The sequence below is a fragment of the Juglans microcarpa x Juglans regia genome, chromosome 1S, assembly GCF_004785595.1.
Source record: "Juglans microcarpa x Juglans regia isolate MS1-56 chromosome 1S, Jm3101_v1.0, whole genome shotgun sequence".
Taxonomy (NCBI): Eukaryota; Viridiplantae; Streptophyta; class Magnoliopsida; order Fagales; family Juglandaceae; genus Juglans; species Juglans microcarpa x Juglans regia.
Genome location: NC_054595.1, coordinates 18,374,615 through 18,395,093, shown reverse-complemented (window position 1 = coordinate 18,395,093; position 20,479 = coordinate 18,374,615). Strand labels below are relative to the sequence as shown.

General features: G+C 38.2%; 2 protein-coding genes and 1 long non-coding RNA gene across 3 annotated transcripts; 2 read left to right on the top strand and 1 right to left on the bottom strand.

The window, feature by feature from the left end:
- Nucleotides 1-719: 719 nt before the first annotated feature.
- Nucleotides 720-8,498, bottom strand: LOC121246833. Its single transcript, XR_005937170.1, has 6 exons — nucleotides 8,356-8,498; nucleotides 8,182-8,248; nucleotides 6,999-7,182; nucleotides 6,093-6,418; nucleotides 4,832-4,873; nucleotides 720-774 (listed from the first exon to the last, which is right to left on the bottom strand). It is a non-coding gene; the product is annotated as an uncharacterized LOC121246833 (long non-coding RNA).
- Nucleotides 8,499-8,585: 87 nt separating this feature from the next.
- LOC121246830 (Fanconi anemia group I protein) lies at nucleotides 8,586-14,832 on the top strand. Its single transcript, XM_041145124.1, is given in 14 exon segments — nucleotides 8,586-8,856; nucleotides 8,859-9,657; nucleotides 10,225-10,306; nucleotides 10,416-10,607; nucleotides 10,678-10,742; nucleotides 10,822-10,981; nucleotides 11,215-11,460; nucleotides 11,559-11,675; nucleotides 11,798-11,986; nucleotides 12,066-12,147; nucleotides 12,312-13,240; nucleotides 13,367-13,868; nucleotides 13,968-14,158; nucleotides 14,268-14,832. Coding segments are annotated over 14 exon segments (4,152 nt in total). The 5' UTR covers nucleotides 8,586-8,624; the 3' UTR covers nucleotides 14,634-14,832.
- Nucleotides 14,833-17,025: 2,193 nt separating this feature from the next.
- On the top strand, nucleotides 17,026-19,983 carry LOC121246832 (dynein light chain 1, cytoplasmic-like). The gene is made up of 3 exons (XM_041145127.1): nucleotides 17,026-17,337; nucleotides 17,457-17,562; nucleotides 19,521-19,983. Exons 1-3 carry the CDS (start codon nucleotides 17,161-17,163, stop codon nucleotides 19,601-19,603), a joined length of 366 nt encoding a protein of 121 aa, XP_041001061.1. The 5' UTR covers nucleotides 17,026-17,160; the 3' UTR covers nucleotides 19,604-19,983.
- Nucleotides 19,984-20,479: the final 496 nt, after the last annotated feature.

Sequence of the window (20,479 nt, the reverse complement as noted above, 5' to 3'; positions counted from 1 at the left end):
GACCTAAGAAATGGTAAAAATAATTAGCTTGTACACATAAATTGATAAAAGCATTTAATCATATAATTGGCCATAAATTGATTAGATAATGCAATAAATTTAAAATACAAGAAGGTTAAACCAAAAGAAGAAAAAGGTTACCCGGATCGCGTTTGCCCAATGTTCTTCCGTACCAATAACAGTTTTTGTGATGGGGTTCCAACCCATGCCCATTTGGTCCATTAAATCTGTAAACTCGCGTTGTTTCTCCTTGAGACGGGCAATTTTCCCCTTCACTTGTGATGAATCAACTGGCTTAATACCAAGTTGATTGAGGCGCGTGGCAAGTCGGATTGTGTCACGGTTTGTAATTCTGGACCCCTCCAACGTTTCTTGGTACAACATGTCAACCAGCATCTCCTCCAACCCACCAACCCACAGCTCACGATCACGTAGAACCTCTACGTCATCCATGCTATGCTGCTAATGGCCAGTAATGACAATACAAAAAATAGACAATGCAAACAATAGACAATGCACTTAAATCCATATTATTACGTATTGCTATGCATCATAGACATGGTACATCCATCAAGTCCAAAACATTTAAATTTCACTATATTAAATGCATATCAATGTTCTTTATAAAATTATAAGTCAAATGCATGTAATATATCATACAAGGAATAAGGAATCGAGGCCTATATACGAGTAAGATAAATTTAGAATGAATTTGTATTGATAATGTTTTAATACCTTGTATGAGGAGCTGCAGGATGAGCGTAGAAAGTATGGCTGCAGGTCATACATGTCAAATGTTTAGCATCATTTGCCAAAAAATAATAATCTGCAGCTGCAGGTTTTTAACTCAATTTTGAGTAAACATTGAAAAAATGAAATGGTTAGTTCTACTTTCCACTTAAATAATTTTTCTGGAACAATTCCAGAGAATTTGACAATGGGCTGCTCCTCCTTAGAGTACCTTAGATTGTCCAAAAATCATTTGAGTGGCCAATTATTTCCTGTCAATTCGAATCTAACAGCCCTAGAATCTTTGTATTTGGACAACAACTACTTTTCAGGAGAGATCTCACATAGCATATCTAATCTATGCATAAGTGAATTAAAATTGCACTCCACATGTTTGAGTAAATTCTTCATCAATGCATGTATGTCAAACAATAGACAAAAAATTGAGATCGTTGCTTACTCGGTACGAGCACGTCCTCGAAGCAATGATTGCTGATCTCTTAAAGGTAAGCCTTCGGTTGTGAAGCTTGACTGTGGAGGAGCTTTGCTTCCGTAGTAAAATTGTGGTGGTTTGGGTGATCTCGGCATGGGAATTATATAGGAAATTGGATATGCAAAGAAACGAATAGGAGCACAGAGGAGATGCTCGCACGGTTTACAGTAGCACCTATGAGTTGAGAGATTGGGAAGAAACTTCAGTGTAGACGCAAAGATCAGTTTGTAGAAAGGAACAACAATACTCAGATACGTGTTGTTTATTTAGCACGCTAAAAGGATGTAAGCCAGAGGGCTGCAAAGGTTTAGACAGGAAGGACAAACCCTTCAAACTTTAGTCCCTGTTGGAGCACGAGGGCTGCAGAAGTTGGAGGAGTTGACAGTGGGAACCTTTTCCGTTGAAACAGAACACATCTCCTTCTCCAACCCGTCGACTATGGGGGATGACTGTGGGGTTCGATTGCCTCAAAATTTGAAGCTGCCAATTGCGATTGGAAAAAAAATCCTTCAGCGCGCGGTGAAGTTTTCTACGTTAGCTACCGAGAGGGTTTTGAATGGAACTTCAATTTTGGGATGTTCTAGAAGACGGGTTGGGGAAGAAGATGGACGGGAAAGAGAGAGGGAGAGGGAGGGGGGAGAGAGAGCAAGGAGTTATAACGGAAAGGAATAAAAGTAAAGGCATGCGCAGAGTAATGTCAGGAATCCTGTAAAGTTGATGTCTTACATCTATCTACAGTGGTGAAATGAGTTGAATGCTTTTTACATTTGAAAACTCAGCTCAAAGTGCGTTTGGATGGCAGATGAAGTTCAAATTTAAACTGAGCTAAGCTGCTTTTATCTTCCAAACGCACCCTTAATGTTTAGCCTTCCAACAGTTATAAAAATATATGCAAGTATTTCTGAAGTGTTGTTTAACAATATACGCTCTACACATACATGCAAGCAGTTCCCACTCCTATTCTGTAAATATCAGTAATAGGTAGTTTGCTACCAAATTAACAGCATAGAAGGTAAAATCTGACTTGTTGATTAATGTTACCTTGAAGGAGCGTGTTCTTGGCCCCGTGATGAAGGATCTGCTCAATACTCTTAAGGGTTCTTGCAATCAATGGGTAATGAAAGAAGAGCAGCTGCGTATTGTGCCTTTGGCCATGGCTGCCTTATAAACAAATTTGGGAAAAACCTAGCTCACAGGTTCACAGTAGGGCTGTGCTCGTCTAGTGGTAGAAGAATCTCTCGTAGCTGACAATTTTGGCAGAGATAGGACGCGACCCTCAGGAGGGGCTGACGGGGACATAGTGCCAACATCAAGAGAGAGGGAGAGACGGTTTCTTCATATAAATGCAGAGAGATAGAGATAGGGCTTCAACAGAGAGAGGTATGATCGCTGGACATAGGGGTTTAGCTTTCACCGTCGATGGACTCCATCGATTGCACACTGGACTCTTGACTCCTTGGACTGTGATGGGGGGAAAGGAAGAAAGAGAAAAAGGGGGAAGGCACTGATTTCGTGGGGAGGCTTGCCGAAAGAAAGGGAGATAGAGAGAGGGGTTCAGCAGGCACAGAGGTACAAAAGCTGGAGGGTTCAGCTTTCATCCTGGGGGGATTCGGTCATTGCTTGGACTGTGATGGGCGATAGAAAGAAAGAGAAAAGGAAGAAGGCAAAGGTTTCAGGGGAGGCTTGCCGAGAGGAAGGGAGAGAGAGAGGGTTGGTGGGAGAAATTATGGTCACTTCCTTTCACGCAAACAGTGCTGAGTTGCACATGGAGTTTGACAAAAGTTTCTATAAAAGATACTTCATTGTGTTTGGCAGTTCGACTACTTCCATCCGTACGAAAATTCTTGGAAAGTGTTGAGATATCTTTGTTACCCAAATGTGGCCTTAGTAGAGTGGATGTTGCTTGGGTTATGCCGTCAAAGGTGGCTGATCTGCTTGCTTGCTGGAAGGATATCCAAGGCTGTCCTCAGGTGGCAGCAGTATGGAAGATGATACCTTTGTGCATTATGTGGTGTATTTGGATGGATAGGAACACTAGGTGCTTTTGAAGATAGAGAAAGAACAATGGCGGAGCTTCAGAATTTTTTTCTACATGCTTTACTTCTATGGTTTTCAGCCATTGTCCTTAATGGAAACAATGTGCATGATTTTTTTTTTTTTTATCTTTAATGTAGTGCTTTTAGAATGTATTTAGGCATTTTCTTTTGTATACTCCCTGTGTACATGGGCTATGCCTATTTTTCATTCATGTCAATGAAACTTACTTCTTACTTATCAAAAAAAAAAAAAAAACAGCACTATGTGATTGCAAGAACACTTCTCTAGAGCACTAGAAAGAAAAAATAGCTGTGACAGGAAAAAAATTGGTATATTTCAAAAACCCATTCAAAACACAACCATTCTAAAATCAATCAAAACTATTCCAGGTCCACTCCTAATAAAAACACCAAACCCACCAACACGCATATACCAACAACAAAGGCCAGCCAAAAATTATGATAATCAGCAACATAATGGAGAGTAGCAAGGGTTACCTGGTACGACCTAGGTCTTGGACCAGTGGTGCCCGTCGAATGTGTTGAATGCCGTTTATGGCACCAGTTGTAGAGAGAGGGTCGACGGTTGCAAATGCCTTTTGTGGCGGTCGGGGTGCTTTTCCTAGATTTGGGCATGTTCTAAGGATTTAAAATTTGGTCTTAAACACAGTGAGGGCTGGAGATTGGGGAAATCTTTCAAGCACCGATGTGAGAACACTGTTCTTGCAGAGGCCGGACAATGGTTTAGCCGTGCAAAAACCCACATGACGCAACTGTTCTCTTGGATGGGGGAGAAGACCATTGGTTGCTAAGTAGTCTTCTTCTTCTGCAGGGGAGTAATGGAGATTCGTACGGATGAGGAGGCTGATTGCACGCTGCTTTGGCAGAGATGGGGCAAGCTTTGCTACCGAAAGGGCAACACGAGAGAGAGAGAGGAGAGGGTCGGACGCTATGCTTCTTTTTGTGTAGAGTTAAGTCAGTGAACAGTGATGAAATAATGAGAGATGGACTGAGATCAAAAACTTTAGATTCAAAATGGGTGTTTGTTTTCAGAGAGTGTCTGACCGTACAAGGCTTGAAAAAAGTTTTTAAAGTTTTGTGTTTTATTTCTGAAAGCAAACGAGGCTAAAGATTGTAAGTAGTATATAACTAGAACTTATGGGTTTTTATGTCCATTCGCACTCTTTTTCTTTCTTACAAAAAATGGGTTTTCGATTTTGACAAGTAAAAAACAATATTGGCACAGCTGAGTAGAGGGTTTTCTCGTAACATCCACATAAGGCACTTACGAATAAAATTTACACAGAAGAGTAGATGTATAAAAGTTGCAGAAAAACATCCATAATCAAATGGTCTTGGACAGGTGCCATAGGACATAGCAAGGGAATGCAACACATTGAAACCAATAAAAGCATATATTTTGAAAACAACAACTATAAGATATACAAGCATTGCAAACATCATAGTACCAATAGGCATTGACAGCATGGACATCAAGATATCAGCTAGCAAATTCAAAAATGACAATAGAACTAGCAAATATAAATTTAATAGATATACAAAGAGGTCATACCTGCCGATGGGGAACACAAGAGGATGACCGTAAGTGGTAACGCTACAACATAAGGTAAGGCAAATCAATAATAGGAAGCAAATGAGGTAGAACAAAAACTGATGCAAATAAGAATAATGCTTCCCAAGTTTAATCCGAACTTCTCCATTCAGGCCAATGTAACACAACTGTAATACAAATCCCTTTTGTACAAGTACATAAAGAAGCAAATGTTTTGACCGTCCAGGCCACCAAACAGATCATTTGACTGTACAAGTACATAAAGAAGCAAAGTAACACGCACAGAGATCATTTCCAGAAGGCCCAAAACTCCTGAAGTTTTGTAGAATTACTAAAGAACACATCTAGTTTTTTCTCTTATTTATAACCAAAAATGTGTTCAGTAATATAAGCAGCAAATAACAGAACACATCTAGTTTTGCTGTCACATATAGCTTACCATTTACCAAACTGAATCAATTTAAATGATAGATGCAGAAACACGGATTAACACCAAGAAAGCTATACCCTTTTGTTTGGTTGCAAAGAAAACCAGGGAAATAAAGGAAATGGGAACTTAGGGGAAAAAAAGAATCTCTTTTAAAGATCACTTGAGTCTAGCCTTTGTTTTCTCAAGCCCCACATACCAATATTTCCAAATTTCATTCTGATGTCTGATCCTACAATTTCCCAGCAACCGCATACAACCCATGGATATCTTTAAACTAAAGAGTCAAAATTCATAAGTGCACTAAACAATGAACTTTTAAGAAGAAGAGAAAGAAAGAAGTGGTGCACTAAACAATGGCAATTTCTGGAAACATGTGGTCCTTTGTAGTACAGCAAGTAAACATGATAATAATTTCTGTATTATTTGGTTATTCATAATACAGAAATTCAATAACTAGCTAAATGCATAATATAGCAACCGGTGAACTTCACCCTATACAGTGCACCAAAAATAAGGGCAGAACCAAACAAGCGCGTCTCAAACCATAAAAGCATATCATAACCGAAAAATAGAAAGAACTGAACAATTCCTAAGAGCAGCATAATACAAATACATAAATCAATTATTCAACTTTGAGCATATTTTAGACACACAAGGGCACAGACAGATTCCCCATTCAAACACAGACACAAATGCACACAGACTGCTTCATATCACCAATTACCAAAATCTGGAATCCTTCATGGGCAGCCAACACGCATATACCACACCAAACTTTATAATATTGAGTGTTATAATCATCGCTTGAAATGGGAGGGCAGAAGGGCTTACCTGGTACGAGCGCCTCTTTGGACCTGTGGTGGCTGAGGTATGGTGGGGACGACATTTACACTGAAATTTGGGGACGGAGCTACGATGCTTGCAATTGTTGGTAGTTGTGGCTTTCTTCTGTTTGGGCATGTTGTATTTGTAACGGTGTTTGCTCTACAACGTGCCAAACCAAGGTCTGTTCAAGAGATTGCCAAAATCTCCAAGCAATGCCAAAATTACAGTGGAGATGGCAGAGGCCAGATGAATCTCCTGGGCAATGCAGGGTATATCTTGTTTGCAGGGTCGGCGGGCCTCCCAAGCACCACGTGGGTTGCTCTGTACAGAGACTGCACCATGAAATGTGGAGGGTCAAATGTGGTTTTTTTTTTATAAGTAGGTCACATGTGGTTTTTCATACGCTTCATCCCTTTAACTTTCCTCTGGGTTTGTCAAGGCTGGTATTGTGCCCTTTAACTTTCCTCTGGGTTTTGTCAGTGAGGTGGTATTGTTCCATCAATGAACAGGTTGAGACAAAGAGAGATATACTGAGATGAGATGAGATAAAATAGATAGAAATACATGTTTGGGGTTTGAGTTGGTTTTACTGTACGAGATGGTTTGAGTTTGTTTGTGTTTCATCCCATCCCCCAAACGAGCCCTTAATTTCACATGCTGATGGTAAATCAAATACAAAAGAAAAAGGGAAAGATTGAGCTCTCATTCGGTGATTTTGTTTAAAAAAACCATGTGTGGTGAAGAGGTTGTAAAGCCATGGGTGGAATATCATTATCCTATAGATATACGTATTTATTAAAACGCTGCTGATGGGGGTCACTTTCTACATTCAGGTGTCACATCAGAATCTGGTGAGAATGAATGGCTAAATTCATAACAGAAAAAGGAAACACTAAGGAAATGTTTTTCAACCTTTATTGAGCACAACCACCCAGCATGCAGGCACTGTTAATATAAGCTGTTTTTACACTTATTCTGATCCTTACTTTGGAAATCTTCAGGTTTAACTATGGCTTCTCAAGGCCAGAGAGACGATCAAAGTCCAGGAGTTGTGGTGAAAGCTCCAGATTTTTTCAAGATAATTCTTGCAGATTCTCTATGACATGGGAACCTTGTAAGAATATTCATTTCTATCCATCTGATTAAAGAATTTTCTACTGTTTTGTAATCAAATAAAACTAATCAAATAAAGAACTGTTTATTTTGGTTTTGATGTAAGATGCTGAGCACACAGAGCAAAGGGATTCTAAAGCCATTAGGTTCTTAAACTTTCAAAGTTTAGAACTGTCATAACAACTAGTACGCCGAACGTTGGCTTAGACTTACTCTAAACTATTTCCTGTGTACTACAAAATCAAAAAGGAAAATTCTTTTATTTGCTTCAGTTCACTTTGTAACTTTAGAGTAGTTAAGTAGGTAGCCTTTATAGCAAGTATTAAGAGTGTGTTATTTTGTTGCCCTCTAAAGAAACAAAGTGTTCTATCAAGTGACAGTAAAAGTAAGAGAAAGTCTCAAATCTCAACCCAAATTTAAGGGTTTCAAATGCATGACAAGAATTGTGTGTTTGATGTGTTCTGCTGCATTTTTTTTTTTTTTAATGTAAACTTAATCATAGATGGTTGTCATGCAAACCCATATTTTATCGTTGTCATGCAACCATCATATGTGCAATTTGGACGGTGTTTGGTAAGCTTTCAATTTGAAACCCACCTCATCATCACAAGTTCTACCACCTTCAAATTGCAGATGATTTACTTTTAAAAGATAGAACAAATTTGTGCAGAGATGCTTTGTTTCTAAACAACACCACAAATCTTTTCAGTTCTGTACTAAACCAGGACTTTATTAACCTTTTTAAGATTTCTTCTTCTTACTTTCAGAATATACCATCAGAATTTGCAAAGAGATATTTGAATATGAAGCTGGGTGATGTGGTCCTTCGTGTTTCAGATGGCAGAAACTGGTTTGTTAAGTACAGTTCAGGCAAGTTTTTATGTTGGAAGGAATTCTCGCTGGACAATAATCTAGGGATTTTGCACAAGACAAGTTAGGGCACATGCAAGGGTGGAGAGAGATGAAGGGTTTTGGGGCTTACCAGAGGCTCACCGAGGCTGTGTATGGCGATGCTGGAGTCGAGACGGCGACGACAGCGGTAGCTGTAACTGTAAACGTAACCATTTTCGCTCAAAACCCATGTAGAGAGAGAAAGAGAGAGGGAGAGTGAGAGAGAGAATCAGGGTGGGAGGAAGAGGGAAGAAGAGAGACTCACCTGAGATGGAGCCGAACAGTGGTGGTGGGCGGAGATGACCGACAGACGAAGTGGGGGAGGGGAGAACGCGGGGTAACGTACGCTGGAAGTTTTATGAAATAATTCTGAACGTAAGAGCCCATTTGGAGCTTTTGTTAAATAAAAATAAAAATAATAATAATAAATATATATAAAATTAAAATCCCGCGCAAAATACAAAAACCGATAAAAACCCAAATCCCCGCCCACTCCCCAAAAACAACCTCGCCCAAACCACCACCATCGCTACCATGTCCACTGCTGCCGACACCACCACCGGCACCACTCCACCAACCGACGCTGATATAGTCCTTTTGGCCCAGCGCCACGCCCATAATAGTTTGCCCCTCCCCTCCTGGCTCCTCTCCCTCGACTTCCACCCCACTCTCCTCTCCTTCCTCCGCTTTCGCTCTTCCTCCCCTTCCCCCTCTCTCGCCGTCTCCGAATATACCCTGTCCCTCCTCTCTCTCATCTCCATCTCCCCCACACCCCCTCCCTCTCCTCCCTCCTATCCTCTCTCCTCTCCTCCTACATCCACCTCTTCACCTCCCTCTTCATTCCCCACGACCCCAATTCCCTCAGAACCCTCCAATTCTTCACATCCCTCCTCCACCACGTCGAACCCACCTTCCTCACTCCTGTCATCGACTCAATTCTCTCGTATTTGCCTCTTATCAACGACTCTGACGATGCCCAGATCCTCGATCTCCTTCCGACGTCTGTAGACTTGATTCGTAATTCGGAGGAGGAGAAATTGCGTGGTGGGGATTACGCTAACATGATTTTTGATCGTATGCTTGATTGTAGTTGGTCCAAGAGCTTGTTGTTGAAGATGGTCTCGCTAGTGAGGGAGTTTTCGTTTATTGATAAGGTGAGGGGGAGAGAGTTTTTGGACAAAGTGTTCGTCGGAATGAAGTGCGCGAACTTGCAGGACTTGCCTTCGCTTGTGTACCAATTGTTGGTCTTGGGGTCCAAGGGGTTTATCAAGAAGGAGGTGATCGAAGGCATTGTGATGTTTTTCGGGTCTAAAACGGGGTCGAAGACAAGCTCGATAATTAGGCAAGTGGAAGGAACCGTGTTGCTTCATCTGAATTTTGCGGTGAAGCAGGACCCGTCTTTGGGGCAGGAGGTGATGGGGCTTGTTAGGTCGGATTTTCGAGCTTTCAATCATTTTACGGTCTCTGTTTTGTTGTCGGTGGCAAGGGTTCGAAGGCTCGGTGAGAGTTCGATGTGTATTTTAAAGACTGCGGTGCTCACAGCCTATCGAGATTACAAGTTTACCAAGTAAGGCCGAACGTCTTTAACGTGTTTCTACAATTTTAGCTCAATTTGAAACTGGGGTTGTAAAAGCATACATATCCATGAAGTAACGAGTAAGGGCATGGTACTCGATGAATGTTTGGGTGTCCCACTGAAACTAACACCTTCCAATGTGTTTATGACTTCAGTTAAAGAATACATATGTTTTTGTTATAAGTCGTAGGTTTTGCTTTCGTTGTAACTATCTGTTCACTAGGAATGAAGTTGAATTGGTGTTATTTGGGAACGTAAGCATATGGCAAGATCACCGTTGGGACTGTGTCGAGTGGAATCTAAGAACTAGTACTTTGGTGGTTATGTATTTCACTTATGCATCGAAATTTGGATCTCAACATCTTATGATAGGCATTTCTGCATGGTGCAGCAATTTTTTTTTCTCTGTCAATTAAAATAAAACAAATTGGCTAATTTTTTAATGCGGCGAATATTTTGATATGAAATATAATCAAGCAGTTCCGGTTCACGAAATGTAAATTTGTGTATCTTAATACATCTCAGTAACTTTTTTGTGAATGCTTCCTTGTCGTACAGAGACTGTAAATGGCTGCCAGATGATTTGAAGGATGAGTATCTTGAAAATACCAAAGTAGTAGAGAAGGCTGTGTTAAGAGCTGTAATTTGCTTTTCTCTCGCATGTATTATTTTGGCAGAGTTGTAACTTTACATTTATGTACAATTTAAGATGATTTAACTATACATTATTTGTTCTTCTGCTGTTTTAGGTCAATGAGAGCAGCTACGGAAGAGAGCATATGGTGCCTAGCATTTTGAAGTTTGCTTTCGTGTTGCTTGAGTCAGTGGAAGAGGGGGGCAATAAAGAGCTGTGGAATTCTAATGATCTATTGGGCATTGAAGCCCTTGGTATTAAGATGCTGGAAACTCTGTTTGAGGTCCATGATATGGCAAGAAATGAGGTTGGTATGACTAGCATAATTTTTATTTTGTTCTATGAAAATGTTGGTTGATTAGGTGAATGTGTTTCAGATTATTGAGCAATGCAAATTTCGCATTCTCTCGTTGAAACCTGAGCAGAGCATGCCAATCATGAGGTAACTGCAGTTACATCAAATGCGAACTCTTGTTTTGATTCACGCGAAGCATTGGCATGATCATAATTTTTATGTGCAGACTGCTTGGTAATCTTATTCAGACTTATCCTTACCCCATGTTGGAACATGTTTCCCGTCTGAAGGAATTGTTAGATTATTTCACTTTCATGCATGGCAAAGTCGCTGCTTTCCTTGTTACTGCTCTATTGCCTCTCTTCAAATTCAGCCGTGATCTTCAGGTATTGTCTTCCATGTTTAGTACCTAAAGAATAACATTATTACACTTGTGATAGGAAGTTCTCAAATAATTTGCCAGAGCATAGAGACATCGATATATTGTTTTAGTTTTGTAAAAGCAAAATGATATTCCTCAGATTGATCTCAGAGATAATATAGACCCTTTAATTGAGAAATTATCTTTAATCCTCGTAAACGGGAGTATTTTTGTCTACTTCTGTGCTTAATGATGCAGGATTACACCATTTTGGTCATCCGTAAGGCTATGTTTAGAAGAGAAGATACAGTTCGTATCGCTGCAACTAGTGGCCTTATTGATCTTATTCTGGCAGAAAAGCAATCTAAGAGAGATGGTCCATTATCTTTCCAAGATTCATCTAGCCAAGCCAGCTGCAGCCAGCAAGCTGAGATGCCTTGCAGCCTGGGGCAAGGTCTCTTTCAAGAGCTGAGTGGCTTGCTGCAGAGATGTCTTTATCAGCAGGTTTTATGCTTTCCATATCCCCATTCTTAAATATTGATTTGATCTTTCTTTTTCAATTTGAACCATGCTTCTTATGATAGTTGGATTGCTGTATACAGGCGAAGGTCAAAGAACTCATGTATCATGGGCTTGTGAAGCTCGTCTTGATGGACCCATCAAGTGCAGGTTCTATCTTTGATTTTCTGCTGCCTCACTTCCTTTGTTTTTTTGGGGAGGTAAGTACTTGTTGGCTCTAGTTATCAAGCCCAAATATTGGTTCTTATCATGCATCTTGCATTTTATTTAATATGTGAATGTATTGAATTCCACGCTTCACATCAAAGTTTTATGTTGGCAGGACACAGAAGTTCAACTTAAAATTAGGAGTTGTGTTAAATCAGAGAGTGGCAAAGTCTTAATTGAAGAGCCTCTAGATTGTCTTCTATCTTGTGTCTCTTGGATTCTACTTCTTCAGCCACCTGGCAAAACTGGAATTTCTGGATCTGCATGGGCATGTTTGGGTTTCTCTCTTTCACAAGACAAGGAGGTATAGTAATCAGTATTGAAACAACGACAAAATCCATGAAAGTGATTATTACATTTGAGTGTTCATGAAACTACTGCAGGTAGGAAGGAATTTGTCTGGTGAGTCATTCTATAGTGCTTTCTCGAAGATCCGAAAGTTTCTAACGAATCAGAATTTGGAAGGTTTGTACGTTTTTTCTGAATGTAGTTTCCACACACCTGTCTTTTTCCAGAACATAGCTTCTTGCAAGGGTCTTGAATTTCATCTGTTCCCTTCCCTCATCTTTTAAAGACATCTCCAGGGTCCTGACTCCTTACTAGTTTCTATTCTTTAAATGTCAGATCAGGTGTTCTTGGCCAAATTGAGAATGCTGGGTCTAAACATCTTGAAGAAGAGAACAGCAAATGTTGTGCTTTAATACTATCAGGAATAATTGAAGTGGTGTTGAATACCATTGGCAATGAGATGGAGAAAACAACAGAGATAAGGAAGGTGGATCTTGAAAAGGAGATTATCAGGTTACTTGACCTTCATCATTCATTGGATAAGTACACGTGTACACCAAGACAGAGTAATGGCATCAGAAAAGGGAATTTACCAAGCGCACCTCATGATACACCCAATATTATGGATTCAGGCCACACAAAAGTGACTAAAGGAAGAATTCCATATTTGTCTACTTCAAGTATCTATCAGCTATTGCAAACAGCTCTAAAACTATATAATACCGACTGTTCTAACAGTATTGGAGCTTACCAGAATTGTAGCCAGTCATCCTCAGGGAATTCATCAAAATGCGGCTCTAAGATTATTTCTTTTGTCTTGAATGCCTTCCTTCATAATGCAAAGTCTTTGCCTGTTATGGGAAAAGAAGATCCGTTGATGACTTTGATCTATGGGAACATTGAGATGCTTGGGCCCCAATTGCTGAAATTGATTTTTTTGCTCAAGTCTCTACCGAAGTCTGTGACAGATCACAAGAAAAAAGAAGCTAAGGGAAAAAAAGAAGTTGGGGATCAAAGGGAGCTTCTCCATCTTGCCTTTGTCTGCTTGAAGGAACTGATAATAGTTAGTTTGTGTAGCCCAAACCTGGCTGGTATGCTTGAAGATATGGCCTCTGTTTCGACTTTTCAGTGTCCTGGTTCTGATGATGAATGTGAAGCGGCTACTAGAATTGATGATCAACATGTAAGAGGCAAAGAATTGTTTATTACGAAAATCTTGAAGCCATTCTTCTCTGAGCTTCTTGCACTTTCATTTTTTGGTGAAGTTGAGGTAAAATGCATTATGACCTTCCTCTTTTCTCCTTACTCATTTTTAGTGAACTTTTGCTGGTTTGCCGTCTTGCTGAGAGTTCTTTTTCTAAGTAAAAAACCATTTAAAGCATTATATTGTTCTCAGGTTATCTGTGATATGATATTTATGATTGGGAAGAAATTGCCATGCAAGTGGAAGAACATTCATGGAGCTTGGGCTATTCGGGTCTGCAAAAGTGGTGGCATAAGGAACTCCAAAGTTGCAAAAACTGTTGTCATGCTTGCTGTATCTTTAAGCTCACCTCCAAACGATCTAATATTGGCCCAAGACATGGCTGCGGAGCTGTTAAAAGTCACTGGCTCTGAGATGGTTGACCCAATAGAGATGTCTGAATCATACCCCCTCATAAACCATTCTACAAGTTCTGCAATAAGTTCTTGTGTACTGCAATTGATTGAAGCAATTCTTGTTGATATGGATTGGGCCACAAAAAGACTAAGGACTTTCGCTTTAGTCACTCAGAAAAATACTCATCCTAATGAAAATGGGGAACATGCTTCTGGATTGGCCTTTGAGGAAAATATTTATTCAATGGCTGAAGAGGTGATGAAAGTACTATCGTTTTTTGTTTTGATGACCGTCAACGGTATGTATGCAATTTACTGATAAATGTAGCAAATGGAAAGATCTGTTGTTTTGGTAAATTGAATGAAATTTACTTTTTGTCTCTTGCTATCATCTGCAGACACTCAAGCAGAACATTTGCTCAAATTGGCTGCAAGGTTCTACAAGCATTTAGCTCAGATGTCAAAGCTGCGGATTGCTCCTAAAGGTTGCAAACAGCTTCTTCCCAGCCTAAAATTTCAGAAGCTTGTAGAACTTACTTGCAAGCAGCTCACAGTTCCTTTATATAACTTTGTGATGCTGGTGCAAAAGGTATGACTCTGGATCCTCTGGAAAATTTTAATTGCACCATCCAGCATCAACTGCATTAGTCATTTTGCTCGTGATGTTTAGAGGTTTTGGTTGTTCGTTATACTTGCAGAAACAGCAAGAAAATCCTAGTAGTAAAGGGATCATCCGAAAAATTAAGAGAGAGAACAGATGCATCCCGGACCTCATCTTTCAGATAGAAGATTATGAAAAATATCTCATCCGGCTTAGCAAGGTCAGCAAAGTCAATCTACTGAGACATGCTAAACGTAGCACTTCTCGGGATTTCAAAATTTTAGACCCCAAGAAGATGAACAGTGAAGAAGATGCTTCAAACCATGATGATCCAAATGCGGTTGTAAATGAATTGTGTGAGGTTTCTGAAGACGACGAAGGAAACGAGTCGGAGAAGCCATTATCACCCGAGTCTGGTAATCCTTTGGCTGCAGAGGATTCTGGCTCTGATGGTGAAGGCTGAAGCTCTTCACAGCGCCAAACGGGTGAAGAGAGGTAGAGTGGTACATGACTCTGATGATGAAGCATAGGAAAAACAAAAGGTGGTAACATGATGATGTCTTATACAGGGAACTTAGGATGGTTGTGTATGGTGGTTTTACGTGTTTCTAATCGACAGGAGGCTAGAGATATGCCTGGTTTTGAATGATACTTGATGAGAAGTGCATTTGTTTCGATAATTGGAATCTGAGAGAGCTTATCTTGGTGCAGTTTAATACATCAATTGGTTAAAAGGTTAGAAAACTAGATGCCAGTTATCAAGAAACCGTGAGCTTTTTTTCCTCAGACCTTAGCAATTTGATATATTATTTATACAGCCACAGACATGTTTTATATCAACAACATGATTATAGGATGGAAGCTTGTAGCTCATCTTCTACTTATAAAGTTAGGTTTAAGTTAGAGAAGAGCTCTCAGGCGCCAAGAGTAAACGAATAACAAAGGTGACGCTTCAACTAAAAATATGAAAACAAAATTGAAAATATATAAAAATAAATAAATAAAACTAAAAAAAAATTAGAAAACACAACAAAAACTAAGATTTTTTTTTTAAAACCAACTAAATTTGAAAATTGAAGAACTAAAATATAAAGCTTTTTCAAAATATGGAGGCGCATGGGGAATGCTTGGGAAGGGGCTCAGGAGGGCTCCATCCTACTCCCCTAAATGATAATGGCTTTTGATATAGTTTTAGAATGTGTAAGTTTCATATACTTGTTTAAAAAATTGGGGTTCGCTATAACAAAATAGGTTAGGACTAAAAAGATCAATAAAACAAAACAAAACAAAAAAAGAAAAAAAATAGGAAAACCTGTGGACCAGACCATACCGGTGTGTTCAGTCCGATGTAAAATTAGTTCAATTCGGTACCAATTCTAATTTTGCAAAACCGGTCTAGTTCATATATATATATAATTTTTTTACTTTTTATATTATTTATAAAATAATATTTATATGACTTTTTATATTATATATATTTTTATATTATATTATATATATTATATGTTAAATTGCTAGTTAATATAGTATCAAATTTTAAAATCTCATTATTCATGTCTAATAATATAATAACATAAAATTAATTTTATAATTCTTAATATAAGCTATAACATTTGAAATATATATTTTAATTTTAGAACATAAAATATTAAAATTAATATGACACAAAATTTTAATCTTAAACATGAACATTAATATTAAGTTATTAATATAAACCTACTTTTGATATATATATATATATAGGATAAATAAATTTTATGGCATAATGAATTATAATATATATTATTTTTATAAATACATGTCTACACATTTAATCATATGTATTTTTAGTTTGGTAAATAATTGGGCACAACTCTTGCTATCTTTCTCTATTCTAGGATTTTTTGTGAGGTTTTCATCATTAGAATTACACTGAAAAAATCTGTAAGACGAGGCCGAACCAAACCGAAACCGAAAAAGTCAGAAGTTTAGGTTTCTGTGATGAATCGATTTGGTATTGGTTCTTTAATTCTCAAAATCAGTGTATACCTTTTCGGTTTTAAAATATGTCCAAAACTAGACCGTACTGGAGAGGTTACACTCCTAAAGTAGGCTTTTACATGGGTCTCAGATTTGTTCCACTTCTTCAAAGGCAATGTACAGAATTTATATATCCTAAGTTAATTCAGAGCATTTCTCACTTAGGAAAGTAATTTATTTATGCTTCACATGTCACACTCCTATCTTTCTTTTATTTTATTTTTATGAATGTGATATTTTTCATTAATTTTTGATATTTTTTATTTTATAAAAAAATAGATTAAAAAATTAATAAAAAATATCAAGTTATTATAATGAAATAAAAGTAGGATGAATGCGTAGTTTATAAATTTGTTTTATTTTATAAACATAGTTTAGAATTTTATTTTATTTTTATAAACAGTTAACACGATGCCTGGATGATAGTGCATGAATCTTATATCTAATATTATTGGCAACTAAATTCAAACATAACTTATTGTTATTTAGGAACTCAGACATTTGCGGTAATTATTCCAATAAATTATATTATTATCCAGATTTAATCTTGTTTGTATTTAAAATCTATCTCAATTTATCTCATCTTATCATTATAATTTTTTTAAATTTTCATATAAAATATAATAAATAATCTAACTTTTTTAAATTTCAAAATAATTTTTCTAAATTTTTACATAAAATATAATAAATAAATTAATTTTTTCAAATTTTTATATAAAATATAATAAATAATTCAATTTTTACTCACTTATTCATAAACCATTTCGAAAACTCTCTACATCCAAATCACTCGTTAGTATCTGGGCACACTTATTAAAAGTTGTTAAATACGGAAGCCGGTAAAACCATACATACCCAGAGCGAAAAGAGTACTTATTGTGAGAGAGAGAGAGAGAGAGAGAGAGAGAGAGAGAGAGGTAATTTGTTGTGGACTGGGGCCAGGAGTGAGAGGGTGGAAAGCCGGAGGCAAAATGAACGAAGACGCCAAGAGGATCATCCCGGGCGGGCTGTTGATCAAGTCTCCGATCTCAGACGACTTGATTCCCTCTTCGGTGGCGGCAACTCCTCCCCCTGATAAACGCGTCATTATCAAGAGCGCCGACATGCTCCCCGACGTGCAGAAGGAGGCCATCGACACCGCCATCGCCGTCAGCTCTTCTCTTTTACTTAATTTTATATATTTAAATTTGAGGTTCTTTTCTTTTTCTTTTCCTCTTTTGAAAAAAAAAAAAAAAATCGTGTTTAATGTGGAATTGGGTTCCATTAGGCATTTGAGAAGCACGGTGTGGAGAAGGACGTTGCGGAGCACATTAAGAAGGAGTTCGACAAGCGGCACGGCTCCACCTGGCACTGCATCGTTGGTCGTAACTTTGGTAACCCTCCCTTCTCCTCCATTTTTGCACTTTCCGTCTCTTGTTTTTTGTTTTCTTCTGGTTTTTTGTTCAGATTCAATTTTCTATCTGATGGTATGTTTATCGAATCGATTTGTGGTTTAAGTTCTTTTTGGTTATTGGGTACTTTGTCTTGTTCGATATGACTTATGCTAATAGATCTACCCTGAAGTTATCGATCGGGTGCTGGGAATGTGGTTGCTACTTTTATATATATATTGGTTGATTTTGATGCAAGGGAATCTTTTTTACCTATTTGGGGGTTAGGCCTCGTTGGATGTGAGATATGATGAAATAAGATGAAAAATCTGTGAATAGTAGTAAAATAGTTCATAAATAGTAGTAAAATGATTTAAATTAAGATGTTTTATGGGATTTTGGAAAATGAGAGAAAAAGTTTGAATAAAAAAATTATAAAGTTAAAAATTGTTAGAATATTATTTTTTAATATTATTTTTGTTTTAGGATTTGAAAAAGAATTGTTTTTTTTTCTTTTGTTTGAAAGTTTGGAAAAGTTATAATGATTAAGTAATTATTAGATGGAAATTTTGAAAATTTGAAATTGAAAATTGTTTATGTTTCAATGGAGTTTGGATGTTGAGATGGTCTCACCTTAACCCTCTTTAGTTTGAATCTAGGCATGCTTTGGTCTTTTTTCTTTACTTCCTTTTTGTGTCTCTAGTAGAAATTTTGAAAGCAGAACCTAGTTGATAGGTAACTAACTCTGAGCTGAAGTCATTGGACTTGGTGTGAAAAAACAAAATCTTAATAATTTATTTATGAGAAACCGTAGTTAAAAAAACCTCTAAATGCATTTGATCTTGGATTTACCTTATTCATGGTCCTTAATCCTACTCGTTGCAAGACCCTGCAATTGATGTTTTTAGCATCCTAAGTGTGACGGAAAACAAGTTCAGATCTTGTTGCAGTTCATGAAACCGCGAATTTTCTTTTTCTCCATCCAATGATACGTAAATCGTATACTGCGATTATGCTTGGAAGGCCCCAAATGTGGAGGGGCATTGAATGATAGTTTTTGGTTAAAATAAATCATAATTCCATTTCATAAATGAGGGGGAAATTAATGTTATTGCATTACTTGACATTGGTGTGTGCTTGGGGCTGAATTTGTTTCAGATGGTAGAAAACATCATAAGAACTTGCAGTCCAAGTCCATATAAGGGTTGTGATACACTATCAGCAATACGCAACCATCATGCTGTGATTTTCTTGTAGTTTTTCTACCTACGTGTCTCTGTATGCTATTTCTATGGTCCTATGATGTTGAGTATAGAAACTTGCCGTCCAAGCCTGTATATGGTCTGCGATAGCACTGCCAGGCAATAGGCTACCCTGCTTGTAGCATGTCTGCGGTCTGCCTAGATCTCTATGTAAGTTATATTTCTAGTACCACTATGGCACATTTTTGAAGTTATCATTGTCTTTAGGCATGATAAAGAGTGATATATCAAGTGCTGGTAGTGAGTAGCTCCAAGTGAATAAAACATTTGGGCCATTCTCTGTATCATGCAGTTTTCATGGCTTGTTCTAAAACTTGCATTTGCATGTACACTGTAAAACCACTGTGCGAAAAATATCGAATCTTGTTTCTTTAATCGGAGCAACTAAATTTAGTTTCAGTATTTCCAGCTGTATGTGAGCATAGATGGTTGTCTTTTGAAAAGATCTGATTGATGGGATACGTCTTGGGGGGGGGGGGGGGGGGGGGGGGGGGGGGGGGGTGTGTGAATGCTATATGTGACATTTTTGGACTTCCAAAAGCAACCCCCTTATTGTTGCTTCACCGGTATAAAATTAAATACAAATACACTTACATTATTGTTACCATTTTGATATTGTTTTAGATATTTGATAAACTTGGAACTACCGCTGCTTATTTTTAAAACTGAGTTGTGTGGACATGCTTGTTCTCTGTGCAGGTTCCTATGTGACTCATGAAACAAACCACTTCATCTATTTCTATTTGGATCAGAAGGCTGTTTTGCTATTCAAGTCTGGATGATTGTCATCATGACGTTCATGATGATGGTGATAACGATCATGAAAAATCCGTGATTAGGACACTGTAATTAGAACCTGTTTGTTTTAATTGAAAACACTAGCATGCAAACCTAACTGTTGTTGTCCAATTTAAAGTTAATATGCATTCAGGTTGGATGAATAGCCTGACTTATTCCATCTTTGCTGCTTATAGTTGTGGCAAAAGTATCCCCAGGTCTAAAAATATAAAGAACATTGAGGCCAACCCAGTAGGATACCTCGATGAAAGCTTTTTCAGCCATATTCCAGTCTAGAGAATTGCTAATTAGCCTGAAATGTAAACCTTATTTTGATGGCTTTTGTATTCCTAGATATACTGGATATTCAAGCTTATAACTGTACCTAGTGCGCCTTGATCTTGATTGATGTTGTGTATATTATAAGTGGTTCCAAAAAGCTGAATGAGGCAATGGGGTAGATGAGAGTAAATCTAATTCCGTTTTAGGTAAATCTGATTTGGTGTGGCTTAAGAAGAACGTATCCTCCTTTTACAAGGTGGCACAATGAATGAGTTCTCACACTGACAGAACCAAAGCATTCTCCACCTCTCAAAAGTGAAATGAAAAGGCATTTTCACCTTGCGAGACAAACAACTGCCTCTGTCCTTTTCCACTAATGTAATATGGACTTGTGATAGAGCATAAAGACAAACAAATTGCAAACCCCTCCTTAGTCCTTTAGTACACCTCCCCCCTCTCTCTCTCTCTCTCTCTCCCCCCCCCCCCCCCCCCCCCCCCCCCCCCCCCTCTTATGGTACTCTTTCTAGGGTTCCATGTTCCAACTTTAAGGTACTGCATGCCCACATCGGAGAGTATAGATTCTATGGTCCAAAACTTCA

Coding starts and splice junctions, on each gene's coding strand:
- LOC121246832 (XM_041145127.1), top strand. CDS start 17,161: ATGAACGAAGACGCCAAGAGGATCATCCCGGGCGGGCTGTTGATCAAG. Junction 17,338..17,456: donor CCATCGACACCGCCATCGCC/GTCAGCTCTTCT, acceptor GGGTTCCATTAG/GCATTTGAGAAGCACGGTGT. Junction 17,563..19,520: donor CATCGTTGGTCGTAACTTTG/GTAACCCTCCCT, acceptor TTCTCTGTGCAG/GTTCCTATGTGACTCATGAA.